Source organism: Mesoplodon bidens (genome assembly GCF_964165515.1).
Source record: "Mesoplodon bidens genome assembly, chromosome: 7".
NCBI lineage: Eukaryota > Metazoa > Chordata > Mammalia > Artiodactyla > Ziphiidae > Mesoplodon > Mesoplodon bidens.
The window spans coordinates 112,191,176-112,212,891 of record NC_138164.1 but is presented as its reverse complement, the minus strand read 5'-3'; the positions used below and the strand labels follow the sequence as shown (position 1 = coordinate 112,212,891).

At 62.0% G+C, this 21,716-nt stretch overlaps 1 protein-coding gene and 1 pseudogene across 7 annotated transcripts in view; one reads left to right on the top strand and one right to left on the bottom strand.

Annotated features, from left to right (window-relative positions):
* Positions 1-13,413, bottom strand: part of TPCN2 (two pore segment channel 2) — a 31,999-nt gene extending 18,586 nt beyond the window's left edge. For 4 of the 6 annotated variants that reach the window (XM_081239833.1, XM_081239835.1, XM_081239834.1 and 1 more), the window contains exons 1-7: positions 13,250-13,413; positions 8,750-8,814; positions 7,946-8,022; positions 7,406-7,583; positions 5,986-6,102; positions 1,394-1,500; positions 819-891 (exon numbers count right to left, since the gene is read on the bottom strand). In XM_081239833.1, coding sequence (XP_081095959.1) covers positions 819-891; positions 1,394-1,500; positions 5,986-6,102; positions 7,406-7,583; positions 7,946-8,022; positions 8,750-8,814; positions 13,250-13,361 — 729 coding nt within the window. In that variant the 5' untranslated portion in view covers positions 13,362-13,413. The other 2 variants (XM_081239837.1, XM_081239838.1) reach the window with 2 other exon arrangements.
* Positions 13,414-13,433: 20 nt separating this feature from the next.
* LOC308620864 (serine/threonine-protein kinase TAO2-like) lies at positions 13,434-21,029 on the top strand (annotated as a pseudogene). Its single transcript has 6 exons — positions 13,434-13,562; positions 16,416-16,487; positions 16,693-18,367; positions 18,462-18,653; positions 18,979-19,216; positions 19,924-21,029. The product of its transcript is annotated as a serine/threonine-protein kinase TAO2-like (transcript).
* The last annotated feature ends 687 nt before the right edge of the window (positions 21,030-21,716 follow it).

Here is a 21,716-nt window from a genome sequence, read left to right as displayed (position 1 = left end):
TGTTAGCCAGTCCCACACCTCACAGGCTAGGTGCCCCCGACACCCAGACACGCACACACACACAGCACCCACAGAGATATACAGAGACACACACACACACACATGCGCGAAGCGGAACTCCTCCCCGGGGGTCTGAGGGATGGTCTTCGTCTTCCCTCACGGGCAGCACAGCCACAACCCCCAAGCGTTGCCACGAACTCACTGCAGACCAGCCCTGGCCAAGCACCGGGCACGATCCCAGGACAGAGGCGCACGACAGCCCCGCCCCGAGGAGGACGGTGACCCCGGCCGGGACACGAGGGAAGAACACGGGACAACAGATGCAAGGCAGGCCCCATGGGTGACACCTCCACACAGCAACAAGCTGCCGGGGGCCGGGCAGCAGTGAGAGGCGGGGAGGAGAGGAAGAGGTGGGAGGTGCCCTCTGGAGAGGCGGGCAGGGGCGGTGGGAGGGGCCATCCTGATGGCCAGACTGAGGGGCCTCCATCTAAGTAAGGTACGGAGAAGGCGGGTCAGCAACCGGCCCAGGAGAGAGGGGCCTTGGGAAGGGGAGAAAGAGGCAGCCAGGCAGAGCCGAGTAGCCAGAGCCCAGGAGGCCGGGGCAGACACCCTGGAGATGCGGCCGCTTGACGAAAGATGCCTGGAGTCCAGGCGGGCCACTACGGACCTCCTGGTGACGAGGCGGGCGGGTAGCCTAACCTGGTCCCCGTCTCTGCTGGCCCGAGAACCACCTGGCAGATTAACCAGGGGCGGCGCCGTCCATCACCCTGCAGGGAGCCTGCCCGGCTGGGGACAGGGCAGAGAGCAGAGCACGGTACCTTCTCGCCGGGGAAGAGCAGCATCCCAAACATGGTGAAGAGGCACAGGTGGATGGCCAGCAGCAGCCCAACGCTGGGGGCGAGAGCGGCACTCAGCGCCGGGCAGACGGGGGTCCAGGACAGCTGACCTGGCCGCGCAGGGAGCTCCCCGCAGCCGAGGCCCTGGGCCCGGTCCCTCCTCCACCCCAGACCTGCCGCCCTCCCGCCCAGGGGTCCTGCTCAGGGGAAGAGCGCAACCCCAGGGGAGTGTCCCAGGGGCCTGGGAGAGGCAGCGTCCCAGGACCCCCAGACTCTCAGAGGGGAAAGGCCACTTCCATTAACCTGGGCCGGACGGGGAACGGTCATCCACATGAGTCATGGGGGTGGGGTGGGGGAGGGCAGGGAGGGCAGGGGTCAGAGCCAAGGTGGGAAGCGCCCGCAGGATGGAGCAGGGGGCGGGGCTCAAAGCAAGGTCATGTAGGGGGCCGCCCTGAGTGTGAGACAGAGACCCCCAAACGCCCACCCACTGGCCTCCCCAGATCAGGGGAGGGGAGCCCCCGCCCCGCTCTGCCAGCCCACCTGACACCAGAGCCCACCTGGCCATCTCGGGCAGCGACCACCGGATGCACTTGAGCGTCTTCTTCATCATGGAGGAGTTCTGCATCAGGAAAAAGGGGCGCAGGAGCCGGCGCACCCGCACGGGCTGGAAGAGACCAGGACCCGGGACCCTGAGCACAGCCACTGCGGGCTGGCAGACGGCACGCAGGCCCAGAGGCCCGGCGCTCTGCACGAGAACGGCCACGGCCACGGCTGTCTGCGGGCTCCCGGCGTGCCCAGCCTTGACCTCGCAGGCTCAACACCCTCCCCGCTCCCTCCCGGGGCCCGGCTCGGAACCCCAGCCCCCAGACCTGCCAGCACCGGGGAAGGGGGGCGACCAGCGTGCCTCTCCCGCTCCTGCTCTGGCCGCGGCCGGGCGCCCTGCACTTGTCTGTGAAGCCGGCTGTCCTGCCCTCTGGGGGCTCTTCAGGGCTCCTCTCCGCAGCCCGCAGCCCCTCTGCTCGGCTCCGGGCCTCAGCCTCCAGCACAGATGGACAGAAACCGAGCAGGAACCCCACACCTCCACTCACACACACACGTGCGCACACACACACACACACACACACACACTCCTTCCTCTCCTCCCTCCTGTCACAACCAAACAGCCCTCCTCCCCGCGCTCAGGACCCCGGCCCCTCAGAGGCTCCCCTCAGGGGCCCTTCCTCCCTCCCCCACGTGGACACCAACACCACGTGTTTCCACAACCTGCCACTCGCAACAAAAACGACACTCGCCCCTTTATCCACCCGTTTCCTGTTCCCACCCCAGCCAATCTGTCCTCCTGTCCAAGGGCAGGGGACCCACCTGCAGTGACCGCCAGGCCTCTGGGCCCAAGGTCACCTCCCGTCCTCCTGCCTGGATTGGCAGCTGCCTCTCCCACCGCCCGGTGCCCTGGCCGCCTCCTCTGTGCCCGACCATGTGCTGGACGCCCTGAGCCCCCGCCTCCCCGCCCTCTGGCCTCACGCCTCAGGGAACATGTCCGTCCTTGGGATTTTAAGGGTCACAACACGTTCCATCTCCAACCCAAGCTCTCAACTCCAGACACATCCTAATGGGCATCTTGTCTCAGAAACGCGAGGCTGATGGAGTCGCCTCCTGGCCCAGACCTCTGGGGCTGCCTGGAGGCCCAGGGCACCCACCCCTCCCCGTCCCACTGGCTCACTGGCCTCCGCGCTCAGCACCGCCATCCCCCACCATCACCCCGCTCAGCAGGCTGCTCGCACCCGGCCCTCCCGTCCCGCCGTCAATGCCGCCTCCGGTGCTGCATGGCCGACCTTCCTTCTCACCACTCGCCTTGATTTCTTTCCCCGCCCCGCACACATCTGGTGCTTCCTGGTACCGTCAGCCCCCCTCACAACAGAACGAGGCCCCGCCAGCAGCAGTGCACAGTAGGCCCTCAGAATGTCTGCAGCGTGAGCGTCCCAAGGACTCACTTGGCTCCCTGGGCTGCACTCGCCCTCAGAAGGGGCCCCGGCTGCCGACAGGACTGAGAAGGGAGAAGGAAACAGCGGTGAACGGGCGCGGCTCAGGGGTCTGCCCCACTCCCAGGCTGAGGGACCAGTGCCCCAGCTCACCCACGACCCGCTCGCTGCTCCTGGGCGAAAGCTCCAGTCTCGGGGCCCATATCGAGAGTCTTTCAGCCCGTCCCCCAGGCCGAGCAGGAGCTAGAGGTCCAGCCGCACCCACTCCCCGGCTGCTGAGCCCTCGCCTGTAGTCAGACACAGACCGGAGCATGGCTTCATCCAGACGCAATCACCCCACCCAACCCAAGCCACCGAGGGCCTTCCCAATGGCTGGGGCCACATCACTGCCACGGATGCAGGGAACACATGTGAAGGGTGGGAGAACGTTCCCACGTGACCTGCCTGCAAGGAGAGCCAGCCCAGTGCCAGCTAAGCCCCTGTCGAGGCTTAAATCACACCGAGAATCACAGCCTAGGCCTCTTAGCCTTTAGAAAGAAGCTACCAACTAATCTGCAGAGAACTAGTCTCTTATGAGAGACAGCCACGGCAGTCATGACTACGGACTATCACCTGACCAGTAGACCATGTGTGACCTGACCCTCCAGCCACAAGGCTGGGGAAGCAGGACTCCATCAGGTGCAAAAGGACAGGAAAGACCAGACTGGAGCAGGTCAGAGGCCCCAGTCCTCCCGCAGGCCCCGAGGCCAGGGGAGCTCTTGAAGACCAGCCAGCTGGCCACGGAGCAGCACCTTGGGCTTGGTGTGCAGACAGTTCTGGGTGATGGGCCAGTCCCAGCCAGAAGTGGACGGCGTGTGGCGTTACAACCTCCACAGGAAAGTACCCTAGCGACGGTCCCACAGGGGGAGCTTTACAAAGGGCAGGGTCCACCCTGTACGGACCAGAAAGGTAATGACTCCCAGGGGGTCAGGGCCATGGAAAGAACAGTCTGGGTGTCTGGGGATGAGACCGTCCGAGAGGACATGTGTGGGTGGGCAGAGAGTGCCCCCACCACGAGGCAGGAGGAGGAGGCTCTCTGGACAGATGACACATCTGTGGACATCCTCAGCCTCTCCCCTGGCCACCCCGCACCGATCTCCACAGGCCACAGACAAAGTGGCCACAGAGCAGGGACGGGGGTGACTCCCGGGGCCAACCACATGGACCCCCCCCAGCCAGGCCACTACTGGGGGCCCACCCTGCCAGAAGCAGAGCCCAGAGCCGGCCCCCAGGCGGCCCCCGCGGGGACCCACCAGCCCCTCCCCAAGCAAGGTCCTCAGCTGTCCTCAGCGGACAAGCAGGCAGGGGTTATGGGCTCTGCCTGCCCTGCCCTCCATGCCTCTCCCAGGACCACCATCTGAGCCTCAGGACCAATGCTGCATCCAACCCGGGCACGGCCCACAGCTCCTACTGGCCTTACCACGGCCCTACCCCGAAGCAGCTGGCCTGTGGGAGGGCCTGGTGACCCTGAGGCGGGGCAGGGGGGTTAGGGGGACAGCCCTTTGCAGGGTGGGAAAACCAGCAGAGGCTCTGAGCACTAGGACAAAATGGGAGCAGCAACACCTCCACTCCCCACGCCACAATCCCGGGCCCTGCTGGTCTGGAAGCATCCGCTCCTGAGATGCTTCTACCAGGGACGCACGCTGGGCCCACTGGGCTGGACCACAACTGTTCATGAAAAGAGGGTTGGGGGCCAGTGTGGGCAAAAAAGCTCCAATTACCAAGGACAGATTGGGATGTTGCTGCCCAGAGGGGCAGGGAGGTCTGCGTCCAACATGAAAAATTATCACAAAACTCCAGTAATAAAAAGCCAGGACCACCGAGGACCCAGGCCCCTTGGGAAGGAAAGTCTGGGTCCCCATACGAGGGGGCCCAAGGCATGTGGGGCTGGGGCAGGGGGCAGCTGGGCTCCTGGGCCACTAACCAAACAAGACCTGCGGGTCTTCATGGCCAGTTACACAGACACAGGTTTGTGTACAGCAATGGCCCTCCTTCCCCTCCCCCTCTTCCTGACCTCACGCAAGGCCCCTTGGTGGTGCTGAGGTTCACAATCCAGCCTTAAAGTGACAAATGCTCAGGTGACATGAGATGGTCACTCAGAAGTAGAGCCGGCGGTGGTTAGGCTGGTGTCTGTCCCCTTTCTGGGGGCGGGTGAGGGCCTCCTCCTTGGTACGAAGGAGGCAGCGCCTTCTCAGGGAGAAGCACACGCTGTCGCGCTCCTACAGGGCCACGGCGGAGGCATGGGGGCTGCAGGGGGCGCTGCGCCCTCCACCCGCCCCGCGGCCCTGCTGGGAGCTGGGCCAGGACCCGCCACTGACACCTCTCCTTCATCGGCCGGCCCTGCCTAGCGGGAAGGAGGCAGGAGGCATGGGCTGGGGCCCCGCTGGCTCCCGTCATCTTGCTGCTCCCGCCGGCGGCACCCAGGGTGTCCAGCGTCCCCCTCCTCCAGCACCCCCAGAACCAGCATCATGGTCGCGCCTCCTGGAGGAGCCAGCACCCCGTCCCCAGAGGGCAGGGTCCCAGCTCTCGGAGCCCCTCCCCTGAGCTTCCAGGCTCTATAACCCCAATCTCCTTCCCTTCCTCCCCTAGCCCCAGGTTAGGGGGGCAGCGGGGTTGCTGCCTGCAGTCCTGTGTTCACCGGACCCCCTTCTCGATTTCTTGCTTACTCAACCCCTGTCTGAGGCCCTATGTTAAATTCTCTCGACTAAAGCACCTGATGGGCTTCTGTGTCCCCGACCAGCCCTGATGGCTCAGGACGTCTCCAAACCAACTGTTCCCAGCTCTGCTCTATCAATTCACAGGGCGATGCTCCTGGGTGTTCGGGGGGAACAAAGATGCTGTCGTCAGCAAGGCTGGGGGCTGCCAGCGCGGCTGAGGCAGGGCAGGAACCCCGGAACTCGCCCCCAGGGCCCCGCGCCTCCCCTAGGCCTCAGTGTCTTCATCTGCAAGATGGGGACAAGGCTCCCTGGCCCGTGGGTGACTGACGGGCTCTGGAGGGCGGGCAGAGCCGGGCAGGTGGGCCAGACGGATGCAGGCCCTCGGGACTTCCGCCCACCGTTCACCTGGGCAGCTGCGTCCCCCCAACCCCCAGAGCGCCCCGCCTCCCCCCTCAGAGTCGCCTCGCCACCTACCTCCTGACACATGAGGCTCAGCGACACGATCCAGTCCACGAAAGACACGAGCAGCACCACGAGGTAGGCCAGCAGCCAGGGGTTCTTCCGAAACTGGGCCCACCCAACCAGGTAGCTCTGCAAGAGGGACGCGGCTGAGCCGGGGGGTGGCCACACAGACCGCAGCCGGGCAGCCGGTCTGAGGCCCACGATGCACGCAGGCGAGGCTAGGCAGCCTCAGCGAGCAGCACAGTCCCCACGTGACTCAGAGCAGGAAGCTGAGCAACGGTCAGAAGGCCCACGGTCCTCGCCCAGCCTGCTTGTGACCCCGGGCAGCTTGTGACCCCGGGCAGCCCGTGACCCCGGGCTCCGCACTGACCGGCTCCAGCCCGTGTCCTCACGGGTAACAGGGTCCCTGCCTGTCCTGCCTACCCAACCACCACTGTAGCTTGTGCCTAGGAATCGTCCCAGAAAAGACTAGGAATCTGACCAGATGTGCGGGGGACGTGCCTTGGGAAGGCGGGAGTTTGTCACCTGTTCAGCGAACCTAACTGCCCTTTCCCATCACTGACCCCCGCCAGAGGTCACAGCTTGCAGATAAAAACCTGTGCTCTCTCTCACCTTTCGAGACTTCCCAAATGGACCAATCATTCCAAACAGGCTAATGAGAACTTCTAACCAGTTTCAGTTCCAGTTTAAAAACCCCCAGACCTCCTAACCACATTATAGGGTAAAAAAGAAGAAATAAGAAACTGCCGGGGCCCTCAGTCACACACACATGCACCAACGCTCACCCACGTCCCTCGGGGTCAGGCCACAGAGGCCAAACCACCCTGCAAGGGGGTGCCCTGCAGGCACGGTGTGGACGTGCACGTAGGCCCGGGGCTGGAGCAACGGAATCACTGTTGTTTGTTAGAAGTGACAGAAGGCGTGGCCAGTGGTACACCCTGCGTCCCAATGGGAAGTCGCTACAGCTCTGAAGCCCTGACACAGCTCAGCTCACGCAAGCAAGGCAGGGCCCACCTCCAGCTTCTAGAAGGACCTGCATCACGGAAGCCAGAGCTGCACACGGCCGGGGGTGGGACAGCAGCCCCTCCCCTCCGGGCTTCTCCTCTGTCGGGGCAGGAACGTGGGCCATGGAGAAACACCCGGTCCCCTCTTGTTCAGCGGGGGTCCCTCCCCACAGCGGCACTGCTGGACCCTCGGCCACTCTCTCCCGGGGTCCCGCAAGGCTGTGTGCCCCCGATGGCTCGGCTGTCCCCATCGGTGGTCTGGGAGGGGGGGGAGCCGTCCAAGAGGCAGCCTAGGCCTCTGCTCTATGGGTCGAAGTGCACAGTAGGACAGGCGGCTTGCTCCAGGAGCACGAAAAATAAACCCAGGAAACAGCAGCCGGGCCAGGAGGGCGCGGGTCCCAACCTCAGCACCTGTGCAGCCCCCTCACCTTCACGGAGACGTCGGCCGCGAAGACCAGCAGGCAGAGTGCCTCGACGCCCTCGGTCAGGCCGCAGGGCGGCTCCCAGGGGGCCGGGCGGTAGCGCACATCAGAGGTGCTGGTGAGTGAGGAGGGGGTCTCAATAAAAGCCAAAGCCAGGATCAAGAAAATGGTGAAGCTCAGAAACCTGGAAAAGGGACCAAAACTGGTCAGAAGGCAAGAACCACCCACACTCTGGGGCCAAACAAGCAGATGAGCAGGCGGGAGGCCTGGAAGGCAGCAGGGCAGACTCCGCAGGTCCAAAGGCCGGAGCCCACACTTCCTGCTCCGTGGCCACTCGTGTGTGTGGTCAGATAACTCGTATCGGTGCAAAACTCAATTGCCGTGGCTGGCCGGAAGGTTCTAGAAAGGAACCCTCACCACAGAGGGGCCGGGCTCTGCTCCGATAAGGAGGGGAGACGGCGGGGAGGGGAGCCTGCCTGCCCCCCAAGACCAGCCCCCTCCCCCAGGCCCGGCTGCGGGAGCCCTGCGGCGCGCGTGCACTCTCACCACTGGCTCATGCTGGAGTAGTACCATCGGTACAGCCACAGAGACCTGGCGTCCACGCGGTGGTTGATGGAGCGATACTGGAAGTGAAGGTCACGCGGGGCACGTGAGGGTCCCCTCTGTGCCACACAGCACAGCCAGCCCCGTGTAGGGCACCCCTCTCACCCACGACAGGCCCGAGGCAGGGACACAGGCTGGGGATCGCAGGGTCCACCTCCACTCAGTACAGGGACCAGGGGCTCGTCGGGACCCAGCAGCGTCAGAACCTCCCAAGCTGCAAGGTTTCCCCAGGGCCGGCAGGTGGACAGACACTTGCTGGCTGGATGCACAGCTGTGCCCTGTCTGTGAGGCTCTCCCGTCCTCTGTGCAAGGCTGACCCCACCCCACCTCAGCTGTGTCACCATGCAGGACGCCCCCGGCCTCATCCCCCAAGCGGGGCACTGATGGCTTCTACAGTCTGTTTCCCTAATTAAGCCTGTGTGTCGTCTGCAGGCAGGGGAAGGTCTTGCCACCTTTGGGCATCTTTCACGGGACCGAGATCAGGGCAGCACACGACAGGCCCTCGGCAGGTGGTGAATCAGTGAAATGAGGGACGAGGGACCCAGAAGAGCACCCAGCACATGTCTCCTTAAGGGGGACTTGAGGGGACCACGCCCCAAAGCCCAGTCATCGCAGCTACAATGGCCACACGGTCCAGCAACCGCAGCCCTGGCCCCAGGATGGCAGGAGTGAAGGGGCCAGTGGGGCAGCCATCGTGCAGCCCCCACGAGCCCCAGGGACAAGCCGCCGGGAGCAGGCGCCGCCCACCTGGATGGCGTCTTCGATGAAGACCACAGCCTGGTCCAAGCACAGATCCCGCCTGGCCACGGCACCTGCGGGCGGAGGGGACATGTAGGGTGAGGAGGGGGCTCGGGAGCCGCTCACCCGCTACAGGGCCACTGGGAGCAAGGCAAGAACCCGGCTGCATTCTTTCCAAGGCTCTGGAACGAGACGCCTCTTGCCCGGCAGCGTGTGTGTGCACGCCCACAGGGCAGGACCCCCGAGGGCTGGGCCCCAGGTGGGGCACGGGCTCTGGGCCCAGAGGAAGAGCAGTTCCCGCGGTCCCCACCCCCTGGGGTGGAGTGGCAGAGGGCACAAAGCAGCCAGTGAGCCGAAACCAGGCTCAGGGGGCTCAGACCCCGGCTCCCCACCTACTGGCTCAAAGGCTGAGGGCCGTGGGCTTAAGCTCACTGTGCCCATCTCCCCCTGTCAAATGGGGGTGTTTGGGCTTCCCTGGTGGCGCAGTGGTTGAGAGTCCGCCTGCCGATGCAGGGGACGCGGGTTCGTGCCCCGGTCCGGGAAGATCCCACATGCCGCGGAGCGGCTGGGCCCGTGAGCCATGGCCGCTGAGCCTGCGCGTCCGGAGCCTGTGCTCCGCAACGGGAGAGGCCACAACAGTGAGAGGCCCGCGTACCGCAAAAAAAAAAAAAAAAAATGGGGGTGTTAACAGCCACACAGCCTGGCCCCCAGTGCACGTGCGGGACCCCCAGGGCTGGCCCGGCACACAGAACGTGCTCATAGCCACCCTTCTGCACCGTCCCGCCACCAGCCTCCAGGTGACCTTTGTCAGGACGCTGCACCCCAGCTTACGCGACTGTAAGGTGGGGCAGCGCTACCGGCCTACCCCCTCACCAAACAAGATCACAGATTTAACACTCACACAGCAAGATGATATCTAGAAGCCTGAGGCGCTGCGGGACCCTCCATCAAACACTGAGCGCTAAGAAGGACCTTCTGAGGCCATCGTGGCCCCCTGCTTGTGTCACGGGCCCACAGGGCCAGGCGACCGCAACCGAGTGACCCCGAGGGTGGGAGCCGAGGAAACCTTCACCAACCAGGGACTGGGGTCCTCGGGGCCAAGGAGGCTGGGGTGGTGCAGGTTCCTGACTAGGAGGGGCCTTCAGGACAAGTCACATGGCTCAAACCTCTGGTCTGTCACCTTGGCCTAGGGTTCTGCCCACCGCGTGGTGGGCAGCTTTGCACAGAAGCCTGATGTAAAGGGCCAAGAAAGGCATGAGGAGCCGCAGCTCACAGGACAAAGGACCCCCCCCAGAGAGGCCCCGGAGAGGGCGCAGCCCAGGCCCCCGGGGGAGCACAGCCGGCACACAGCCCCCAGCAGCTCCCCGATCCGGGCCTGTTCACGAGTGTCCGCCCTTAACCGGTACCGAAAGAGGCAGAGATGTCGAGGCCAGAGGCGGGGGAGGCGGGGCACCTGGGCAGAGCTCCGGGCCCCTGCCCACTCGCCTGCCGACTCCAGGGACGCAGCTGCCGCTGTCCTCAGGGCCTGTGCCCAGCGGGGACGCGGGGGACCCTGGACAGGGACAGGAGGCTGGACTCTGTCCTGTCTCTGCCATCATCTTGCTGTGTCACCCAGAAACAGCACCCTCCTCCGTCTGGGCCACAGATTCCTCCCATGGACGACCTCCAGGCTCACGTGAGGGGCCGAAAAGTTCTCCCATGGAGGCCCTGAGGGTGGCGACTGCCTGCTTCCCCTGGAAGCGTCCCGGGAATGCTGTGATGTGAAGGCGCCCTGTTTTGTCCCCTGCTGTGCCCACAGGACAGCGTGGGGCTCGGCACACAGCAGCCCGCAAGTCCCACTGACCGACTGAATGAACAGCCGAGGGGAGCCTGGGAGGGCAGGGTGGTCTGAGGGGCCGCAAGAGGCCCCATGTCACCAAATCCCCAGGTGAGAATGGGACTCAGCCTGGAGAGATCCAAGGAGACAAGCTTCCTGGATAAGCAGAGACAGGCAGCCAGGGCCCCCAGAGCTCGCTCCAGGACCAGGACTGAGTGCAGCGGAAGGGGCTCCCTCTGGCCACCCGGCCCTCAAGGCACAAAACCTCAGGAAAGCCATCATCCCACGCCGCTCTGCGGCCCCGACAGCAGCCTCCCTTTCCCATCCTGCGGTGGCCGGAGGGATCCTGTCACAGACCCTCAGATGGCAATCACAGCTTTCTGTGGGTCCCCACTGCTCCAGGATAAAGTCCACACTCCACCCCCAGCCCGGCAGCTCGGGGGGCACACCCCGCCCGCCTGCCCGCCTCCTCCCCTGCTGCTTCCTCCACCCTGTGCCCTCCGCGCCACTCACCCTGAACTTGGCTCCGCCAAGGCCAAGCTCTCCAAAGCCTCCCAGCCTGTCAGCCCTACCAGGAGCACTGTCCCCCAGCTTGGCGTCTAGGGACTCATTGCCTCAGGTGGTGATCAGCTGTCAGCGCCCCGCCACCACTGTAGAATGTCGGAGCACAGAAAACCCAGGGGCTCGAACACCTCAGCCCTGCACTGGTCCCCCTGCCCCAAGCCTGCCCTCCCAACATTCCAGAATAAAGCCCCCTTCCCCTCTGACTCCAGCCCCTGCCCACTCCCCACTACCTGGGTGTGGTTCTGACTAGCGGCCTCTGTGACCCTGGACAAGCCCCTTACCCTTTCTGTGCCTCAGTTCCTGCAGGCCCTACACAACAGGACTGATGGGCAGGCTGAATGGGTTACTGTAGCTAAAGTGCTGTGCACAGTAAGCTCTTCATAAACATTTGCTACTATCATTATTCTCGAAGCCTCTTCTATGGCACAGTGACCCCTTGTCCTCTGACTTTTCCATAACCAGTAAGAGGGTAATTCCCTGACCAGGAACAGGAAGAGAAAACGAGTATCCCCACCCTGTGGTCATGGCCCATGAGGTGGGGCTGGGTCTGGACCTGACCACCGGGCCCACTGGGGTCCACGGGGCACGCAGCAGCAGCCCTCCCCTACCCTTGTCGGTAGGAGAGGCCAGCTAGCTGCAGACAGGCGGACCCTGAGCTCAGGGTCCCATCCAGGAGCCTCGCACGGGAGCTGGGCAGAAACTGAATGAGGGTCTTCAGAGCCTGGCTGGACAGCCTGACCAGGGAAATCCAGAACACAGAGTGTCCTGTCCATGTCCTCAGGAGCCCCCACCAAGGCCACGGCGTCGGGACAAAAAGCCGTCCCCAGGCTCCCCCCTCACCAGCCACACTGCCTGCCCCGGCTCCTGTCTCTAGGGTGGGTCTCATCTGCCCTCCATGCACTCTCCCGGGGCTGGACCTGCAGTGGTCACAGTTCTCCACCCAGAATGGCCATCAGCACTGACGCGCACCAGCTCTGCCACCTGGCCGGGCACCTGGACTCTCTCTGATTCCTCACAACGCCCCGACCACCCCCCTTTTATTGAGACTCAGAAAGGTTAGGCAACCTGCCAAGGTCACACAGCCGGGAAGTGGCCTCCCGGCGCAAAGGCTGCATCCCCTGAATGCCACCATGTCCAGGGCCACGGGAGGTCTGGCACGGACTGGACGGAGAACTTTCCCAGCACAGCCTCTCAGATGGGCAGGTGGGCATGTTTTCCATCTCCTGTCAGGGACCCGCCCCAATAATCCCAGGACAGGGACACACTGCGGACCCCTCCCCAACAGAGGAGGAAAGTGAGCCCAGAGACAGAAGGTGGCCTAGAAGGAGCACCCAGTGTGGGTGCCTGCAGCGGCTGAGACAGATCCCAGGTCTATGTTCTTGGACAGGTCCTGGACACTCTCTGGGCCTCAGTTTCCCCCTCTGCAAAACGAGGCTGAGGCCCTTCCATCCGTAACCCGGCACCCAGTGTCCTTGGGGTCTGCCAAGGACAGAAGACTTCACCCTCCCCGCCCTCCTTGGGATTCAGCAATCTCTCTGCGGGTAAACAGGAAGAGCAGGATGGAGCTGCAGAGAAGGAAGGAAGGAAGCCGCCCCGGTCTGGGGAGGCCTGCCCCAAGCCGACGCTGAAGGAGGAGCCTCACAATTCACTCCCAGCTGGGTTCGAATCCCACCTCGACCACTTCCTGGCTGTGTGACCTTGGGTAGGGGAACGCCCCTCTCTGTGCCTCACTTTCCCCCTAAGAACGGGGGAAAACGGAAGTGCTTCCTCCTAGGAATCACCAAGGCGATGCACGGAAAGCACGAGGCCCCGGGCGCACCGAGGGGGCTGCAGGGGCCTGGCTGCCCCTGGGCTGAGCGAGGCGTCTCAGCCCGACCGGTCGGCGGCAGGGCGCGACCCCGCAGAATCTGGCTGAAGCCCGCGCCCTGGCCTGGGCCGGGGTCCGCACGGCGCAGCCGCCCCGCCCTCGGGAAGGCGGCTCCCTGGCGCGCCGCGCCGCCCGGGCCCGCTCGGACCTCGGCCGGGGGAGCGGGGCGCGCCCGCAGGGACAGCAGTGACGCGGCGCGGTCCGGCGGGACCCCCACGCGCCACCCCTGAGCGGCCCGGCCCCTCCCCAGGCCGCGGCTCACCAGGGCCGACTTGGACGCTGTGACAGGAGGGTACGGCCTCCGGGAAATCGCGGCCACTGCCGCCGCGGGTCCGGCTCAGAAGGGGCTCCGATTCCTCCCGGGGGTCCGCCATGGGGTCACAGCCGGCCACCCGGACCTCACACAAACACAAGACGCGAGCGCCGAGCTCCACTGCGCAGGCGCAATGTCCCCGCCCCCGGGGTTCGGGAGGAGGCGGGGACAGCCCTGTGATGTACGGGACGCTCCTTCCTACCAGCCAATGAAGATGGAGATCTTGCTCTTGGAGGCGGGGATTAGCCGACCGCGCCTCCTGGTAGGTGGGGCTCAGCTTCCTTCCATCAGGGAAGGGCTCTAAGGACCCTCCTAGGGCTGGAAGGAAGGCCTTCTCAAAGGGTGGTCCCCGACCAGCTCCGTCAGCATCACGTGGGCACGGGTTAGAAATGCACATTCTTGGGCCGCCTCAGACCCGCTGAATCGGAAACTCGGGGCAGGGCCCAGGAATCTGTGTTTTGCATGTGACTTTTGGGTACATGGGAGTGACGCCAAAGGTCATCCCCCCAAATGCAATTTGAGTTTACCCTCTGATAATGAAATTAGGGAGGTTAAGTATAATTGAGGGTAAAGTTTATAATGACAAGTGATACATCTGAAAAAAATATTTACACTATATATAAAAGTATTTCCAACATTAATATGTAAAGAGCTTTTTTTCTATTGCTGCAGTGACACATTACAACAAATTTAGCTTAAAACAACTCCCACTTATTACCTCTAAGCCCTGGAGGTCAGAAGTCCATTGGCTGGGCAGGGTTCTCATCTCAAGGCCTCAGGAGGCCAAAGTCAAGGTTTCAGCCCACCTGGGCTAGGCTCATCCAGGTGGGTGGCAGATTCACTGCCATGGGGCTAGGACTGAGGTACCCATTTCTTCTCTTTTTTATAAAGTTATTTATTTTATTTATTTATTTTTGGCTGCGTTGGGTCTTCGTTGCTGCGCACGGGCTTTCTCTAGTTGCAGCGAGCGGGGGCTACTCTTCCTTGCAGTGCGCGGACTTCTCCTTGCAGTGGCTTTTCTTGTTGTGGAGCACGGGGTCTAGGCGCGCGAACTGTAGTTCAGTAGTTCTGGCACGTGGGCTCAGTAGTTGTGGTGCACAGGCTTAGTTGCTCCATGGCATGTGGGATCTTCCTGGACCAGGGCTCAAACCCCTGTCCCCGGAAGTGGCAGGCAGATTCTTAACCACTGTGGCACCAGGGAAGCCTTGAGGTACCCATTTCTTTCTAGGTGTTGGCTGAGGGTCATTCTCGGCTCCTAGAGGCTACTGCATTCCTTTATTTATGGCCCCCTCCATCATCGGAGCCAGGAAGAGAGCACTGAATCCTCCCATGCTTTGAATTAGATGCTTCAAGATGCAGCAAGGTGCTTCCAATCCTTTTGACCTCCCCCTCTGCAGCATCTCTTTGCTTTTAAGGGCTCATGTGATTACACTGGACACATGGGGTAATCCAGGATAATCTCCTTAGTTTAAAATCAGCTGATTAGTACCCTTAATTACATCTGGAAAATCTCTTTTGCCATCTAACTGACCATAACCACAAGCATGATGGGGAGGGGGAGGTCATGGGGCCCATAATTCTGCCTCCCATAGAGCTCTTAAAAATCAGTAAGAGATTATAAAGCAGAAACTAACACACCATTGTAAAGCAATTATACTCCAATAAAGATGTTAAAAAAAAGGAGAAAAAAATCAGTAAGAGGGACCTCCCTGGTGGCGCAGTGGTTAAGCAATCCACCTACCAGTGCAGGGGATGCAGGTTTGAGCCCTGGTCCGGGAACTAAGATGCTGCGGGGCAACTAAGCCCACCTGCCACAACTACGGAGCCCACGCGCTCTGGAGCCCGTGCACCACGACTAGAGAAGCCTGCATGCCGCAACGAACTTCCTGCGTGTCACAACGGAAAGACCTGAGGCAGCCAAATAAATAAATTAACTTTTTAAAAAAATCAGTAAGAGGGGCCTCCCTGGTGGCGCAGTGGTTGAGAATCTGCCTGCTAATGCAGGGGACACGGGTTCGAGCCCTGGTCTGGGAGGATCCCACATGCCGCGGAGCAACTAGGCCTATGAGCCACAACTACTGAGCCTGCGCGTCTGGAGCCTGTGCTCCACAACAAGAGAGGCCGCGATAGTGAGAGGCCCGCGCACCGCGATGAAGAGTGGCCCCCGCTCGCCACAACTAGAGAAAACCCTTGTACAGAAACGAAGACCCAACACAGCAAAAATAAATAAATTAATTAATAAACTCCTACCCCCAACATCTTCTTTAAAAAAAAGAAAAAATCAGTAAGAAAAAGACTAAATTCCCCCTAGGTGGGAAAGGGGCAAAGGGTAAGAACCAGAAGTACACAAAAGAAGAAATATGAATAATGAATGCTCGAAGCAAAGCTCCACCTCATTAGAATACAGGCATGCAAATTAAAATAACAATGAAATCCTTGAGCCCATCACTTGGCAAGTATTTAAAAGATGATAGCTCTGGAGGGCAGGAGTGTGGTTACCCCAGGAGGGTAGAGAGAAATCACAGGATGCGTTCATGGGTTTGGTTTGTTTTTTCCTTAAACAATCTGCATGCATTTTAAAACCTAGAAAAGGCTCCCGCCCTTTCTCCATCTTGGAATTGGGAGGAAGAGGGAGAGAGACACTGGGACGAGACCGGGGCTGTGGTCAGGAGAGAGGCCGAGACTGAGAAGAGGAGAGGGGCAGGGGGCATCGGCACCGCCCTCAGCTACGATCTTTCAGTTGTCCTCGGGAGAGAGAACGGGAAAGGGAGGGGGCCGGGGCGGGAGTCGGGGCTCTCACCCTCCGACTCCGGTGTGAGAGGGGCTGTGCCACTGGAAGTCCACGGGGGAGGCCCCCTATCAGTGGCCAAAGACCTGGGGCTCAGTCCCCTCCGTCCCGAGTTTCCGGGCCTGACCCCACACTTCTCAAATATCTGGGTCTCAGCTCCTGAGATTCCAGATATCTGGGACTCCTCTCTAAACCTGGGGCTCTGTTCCTCAGGATTTCAAATATCTGGGGTTCAGGACCCTGCGTGCACCAGTATCCGGGGTTCATTGCCCACGAGTTCAAATATCAGATTCGGCCTCCCCCCACGTTCAAATATCTGGGGTTCAGACCCCACAATCAGAAATCTGGGATTCAGCAACCGGCGCCCTCGAGGAGGAGGAGGACTGGACCACGCACGAGGTCAGACCAGGTTGTCACCCCCTCCCCTCCAGGGGAAGCTTCCCCGCGGGCCCCTCAGGAAGGAGCGGGAGGATGGGGGAAGAGGCGGCAAGGGGAAAGCTCTCCTTGGCCCTCTCCCTGCTTGGCAGATCCGTTGGCGGACCCCAGGAGGAGGTGGAGGCTCTGGGCACCAGAGTGACCCCAACAGGTCAAGCCCCACTCTCAGGACCCCCAGGGGCCACCAGGCCGGGCCCGGAGCCTGAAGGACCCCTACGTGGCTGAGCTCTTCTTCAAGGACGACCCGGAAAAGCTCTTCTCTGACCTCCGGGAAATTGGCCATGGCAGCTTTGGAGCCGTGTACTTTGCCGGGAATGTCCGGAATAGTAGGGTGGTGGCCATCAAGAAGATTCTACAGTGGGAAGCAGTCAAATGAGAAACGGCAGGACGTCGTCAAGGAGGTGCGGTTCCTACAGACGTTCCAGCATCCCGATGCCATTCAGTACCGGGACTGTTACCGGAGGAAGCACATGGCTTGGGTGGTGGTGAAGTACCGCCTGGGCTCAGCTTCTGACCTTCTAGAAGTGCACAAGAGGCCCCTTCAGGAGGTGGAGATTGCAGCTGTGAACCACGGGGCCCTGCGCGGCCTGGCTTACGTGCGCTCCCACAGCGTGATCTGCAGGGACGTGAGGCTGGAAACATCCGGCTGTCAGAGCCAGGCTTGGTGAAACTGGGGGCCTTCGGCTCTGCATCCGTCATGGCACCTGCCAACTCCTTCGTGGGCGCCCTGTACTGGATGGCTCCAGAGGTGATCCTGGCCATGGATGAGGGGGCAGGATGATGGCAAGGTGGATGTCTCGGTCCTGAGGCACAACCTGCGCCGAGCTGGCGGAATGGAAACCACCGCTGTTTCACATGAACGCGATGAGTGCCTTATACCACATTGCAGAGAGCGAGTGCCCCGTGCTCCAGTCAGGACACTGGTCTGAGTACCTCCGGAATCTTGTCAACTCCTGCCTTCAGAAAGTCCCTCCAGACAGACCAACATCAGAGGTTCTTCTGAAGCACCGCTTTGTGCTCCGGGAGCAGCCACCCGCAGTCATCATGGACTTAATCCAGAGGACCAAGGGTTCGGGACCTAGACAACGTGCAGTACCGCAAGATGAAGAAGATACTATTGCAAGAGGCGCCCAGTGGCCCTGGCGCTGAGGCCCCAGAGGAGGAGGCTGAGCCCTCCATGCAGCGGGCCGAGACACGGGCCGATCTAGAGAGCCCTCCAGCCAGAGCAGCTCAGTCAACAGCCTGGCAGACACCTCTGACAAGGAGGCACAAGGCCCTGAAGCCCGGGACACGGCCACGATGCAGGAGGGCGAGCACGCCGTCGTCTCCCACAGCTCCATCGTCCACCGGCTGCCGGGGTCTGACAGCCTCTGTGACGACCCCTACCCACCCGCGATGAGCCCGGGCCCTCTCCAGCCACCTGCAGCCCCGGCTCCCACATCCACCACCGCTTCTGCCTGCCGACGGGCCTACTGCCGCAGCCGGGACCGCTCTGCCACCATCCGGGCTGCCTGCCTGCTCAGCCGTCAGACCCGGGAGCGTGGGCAGGACTCAGCCCTGCGGCAGCAGCTGCAGGCAGAAGCAACAACAGCACCGGACGCCGCTGCTGGCGTCGGGGCTGAGGTTGAGGTCGAGGCGCGGCGGGCTGGTTTGGGGGCTGAGGCCGAAAAGCTGTCAAGGCGGCACCAGGCTACGGGCGAGATGGCGGCGCGAGCTGCCCAGGCTGAGGCAGGTAAGTGCCAGCAGCACGTCCGTCCTCGGGCAGCAAGAGGAGGAGCCGGCCGCCCTGCCGGAGGCGCAGAAGCGAGCCTACAAGCTTCGGTAGGCAGGTCCAGCTGAAGGAGGTGGGCTGGGGCTGCAGCGGTGGGTGGGGTTGACGGAGGGTGAGGCGAGCCCTGACGTCCTTGCTGCCCCGCTGCCCTCGCTGAGGAGCGCCAGAAGCCCAGCACTCCCAAGCGGGAGAAGCCTGGGTGGCTTTTGAGGCTGAAGGAGCAGCTACAGCAGCGCCAGGCGGAGGAGGAGGCTGGGCCGCTGCGGCGGCAGCGCCAGGCCTTGGAGCTGCAGTGCCACCAGTACAAGCGCAAGATGCTGCTGGCCCGTCACAGCCAGGACCGGGACCTGCTTCGAGAGGTAGGCCACCCCCTCCCCTGTTCCCCTCCCAGATCCCAGACACCTGCATCCTTTTCCCTTTGCCTCACTTGTGGCGGCCTTTCCCCTCTACCCTCATTTGTGTTACAGCTCGGCTTCTTTTCCACACCTCTTGCGCTTCTCATGCCCGCCAGACCCTGCTAGGTTCCCAGGCCCGCCAGGAGCTTGGCTTCCTTTCACCTCTCATCTGCACCCCTCATCTCCCCACCCTCGGCTCCCTCTGCCAGGGAGTCCTGGGGCTCTCACTTCCTTGACACCAACAAGGCTTTCGGACCAGTTTCTGGGCCCTGCCTCTCTTTTGCCTCAGGACTTGAACAAGAAACAGACACAGAAGGACCTGGAGCGTGCATTGCTGCTACGGCAGCATGAGACCACACGGGAGCCGGAGCTACGGCAGCCCCAGGCCGTACAGCGCACACGGGCCGAGCTCACCCGCCTGCAGCAGCAGACGGAGCTGGGCAACCAGCTGGAGTACAGTAAGTGGCGTGAGCAAGACCACGGCAGAGCACGCGGCCCAGGTTTGCCAGCAGCCCAAGAGCCTCAAAGTACGTGTAGGCCAGTGTTCCCCGGGCCTCCCACTCCCCCTCCTGGGGCTCTGGGACCACCTAACACAGGCACCCTTAAAGAAGAGCAGCCCTGCTAATCTGGCCAGGAGGCAGACTAAAGAATCCTGGGAGGGCTTCCCTGGTGGCGCAGTGTTGAGAATCTGCCTGCCAATGCAGGGGACGCGGGTTCGAGCCCTGGTCCGGGAAGATCCCACATGCCGCGGAACAACTAAGCCTGTGCGCCACAACTACTGAGCCTGCGCTCTGGAGCCCGCGAGCCACAACTACTGAGCCCACGAGCCGCAACTACTGAAGCCCGTGAACCTAGAGCCCATGCTCCGCAACAAGAGAAGCCACCGCAGCGAGAAGCCCGCACACCGCAATGAAGAGTAGCCCCCGCTCACCGCGACTAGAGAAAGCCCGCACACAGCACCGAAGACCCAACACAGCCAAAAATAAAATAAAATAAGTAAATTTTTTTAAAAAGGAGAAGAATCCTGGGAGAGGAGGAGGAAGCAGTTCCAGAGAGGAGGATTCTGGGGAAGGAAGGGGCTGCCTTGGAGCCAGGAGAGCAGAGGATATTGGGGAAAGAATCAAGAACCCCTAGTCCCAGTCCACAAAAACAGAGGAGTTTGGTTGATGAGGAAGTTTGGGGGCTACCTGGGGAGGAGATAGAGGAGAGGAGAGTTCCATCCCCGGCACCCCAGGAGAGGAGCCCCATGGGCCAGGAGGCATCTGGGAAATGGAGGTTGTGGGGGAAGGAGGATGGTAGCCTCTTGGATGAGGAGTTGGAGCTTGGCTGGGTCCAGGCTCCAACAGTGACCCCAGTGCCTGAGGAGGAGGGGGCTCTGTTTAGGACCCCGAGGGATCCTGGAGATGGCTGTCCCTCACCAGACACGCCCCCCAAACCCCTCCCACACGCCTGAGGCCCAGCCCTACTGGCCAGCTCCCTGGACTCCTGTCCCATGGCCTCTTGGCTGGACTCTCCTTTGCAGCGGGGTCCTCCTCTGGCCTCCTGCCCCTGCTACTTCTGTTGCCGCTCCCACTGCTGGCGGCCAGGGCGGTGGTGGCCTGCAGGCAGCCCTGCTGGCACTCGAGGTGGGGGGCTCCTACCTACTTCTTTGTACAGCTCTGCACCTGCCCCCCCTCCCCCGTCTATTCCTACTCCTGGCTCAGGGCAACGCACTGGGGGCCGTCCTCAGTCTGAGCTGGCGCTGAGGCCTCATGGGTGTCCTTCTGGGCCTTGGGGCTGCCTGGCTCCTAGCCTGGCCAGACCTGGCTCTACCTCAGGCAGCTCTGGCAGCTGGGGGCAAATGGGTGCGGCAGCAGGGCCCCCAGATGTGCCGGGGCATCTCTCGACTCTGGTTGCGTGCTCTGCTGCGTCTGTCGCCCATGAGCTTCAGGGCTCTATAGGGCCATGGAGGACCTGGGCCTATTCGCACTCTACCCCAAGACCAACGAGGATGGATGGCTTCCGCAGCCGTCTACCTGTCCCAGGGCCCCGACGGTAATCCTCTCACTGCCCGACACCCACTAGCCCTGTTGGCAAGGTTTGGGGCCCCATGCAAGGGCTGGAACTGGCACCTGGCACAGGCCAGCCAGGGTTTGGCCACCCGCCTGCCCCCCTGGGCCATCCACACACTGGCCAGTTGGCCGTGAGCGGCCCAGCCATATCCCCCGGCTGCTACCACGCAGCCAGCGCCGGCTAAGCCCCCCTGCTTCACACCAGCCACCACCAGTGACCCTAGCTGCGCAGAGATCCCGAACCCGCCAGCCCCGGGGCCCCGCCCCCTGGAGGTGTGACCAACTCTAGCTCCTCCCCAGCGCATATCTAGAGCATTGAAAATGCACTTCATCTGCCACTACTCAGTGAAGTTTCTCCAGTCCCAGTCCCCTCCTCCCTCTCAGCGCTCCTTCCTCGGTACGCTTGCCCACCTCACCCCTAGCTGTTTGGGCCTCTAGACAGGCAGCGTCATCTGCCGTGGAGTCCGGAGATTATATCTGGGGTTCTCCTGATGCCCCGCCCCCACCCTAAGTTATTTCTGTTCTGCCCCGTGTGCGCTCATCCTCGCCCGGGGGTGGCAGTGGGTGGGAAGAGTCATGTGTTTTTTTTTTCTCCCTTTGGTTTTGTTTTTCTGTCTCCCTTCCAACCTTTCCCCCACCAAAAAAAGAAAAAAGACAAACACACATAAAATACCTGAGCAGAACTGTAAAAAAAAAAAAAAAAAAAATTAAATAAATAAATAAAACCTAGGAAAAAGTAAGACATTTTTGTTCTGAAAAAGGAAATAATAGATGCACACAGCCCTTTGCAAAAATGGCCCATCCCCCAAGGACTTGTCTTTACTGCAATTAAAGAATCCCTTTGATGTTCGCACAAACTCAGGAGGCCTGAGTGGAATGCAGCGCCGGGTAAGCATTTACGTGGACTTTATGGAGTCAGTCAAGGCTGGTTTGGATGCAGGTGGGGTTAACAGAAGGAGTGCTCATAAAAGGGGAG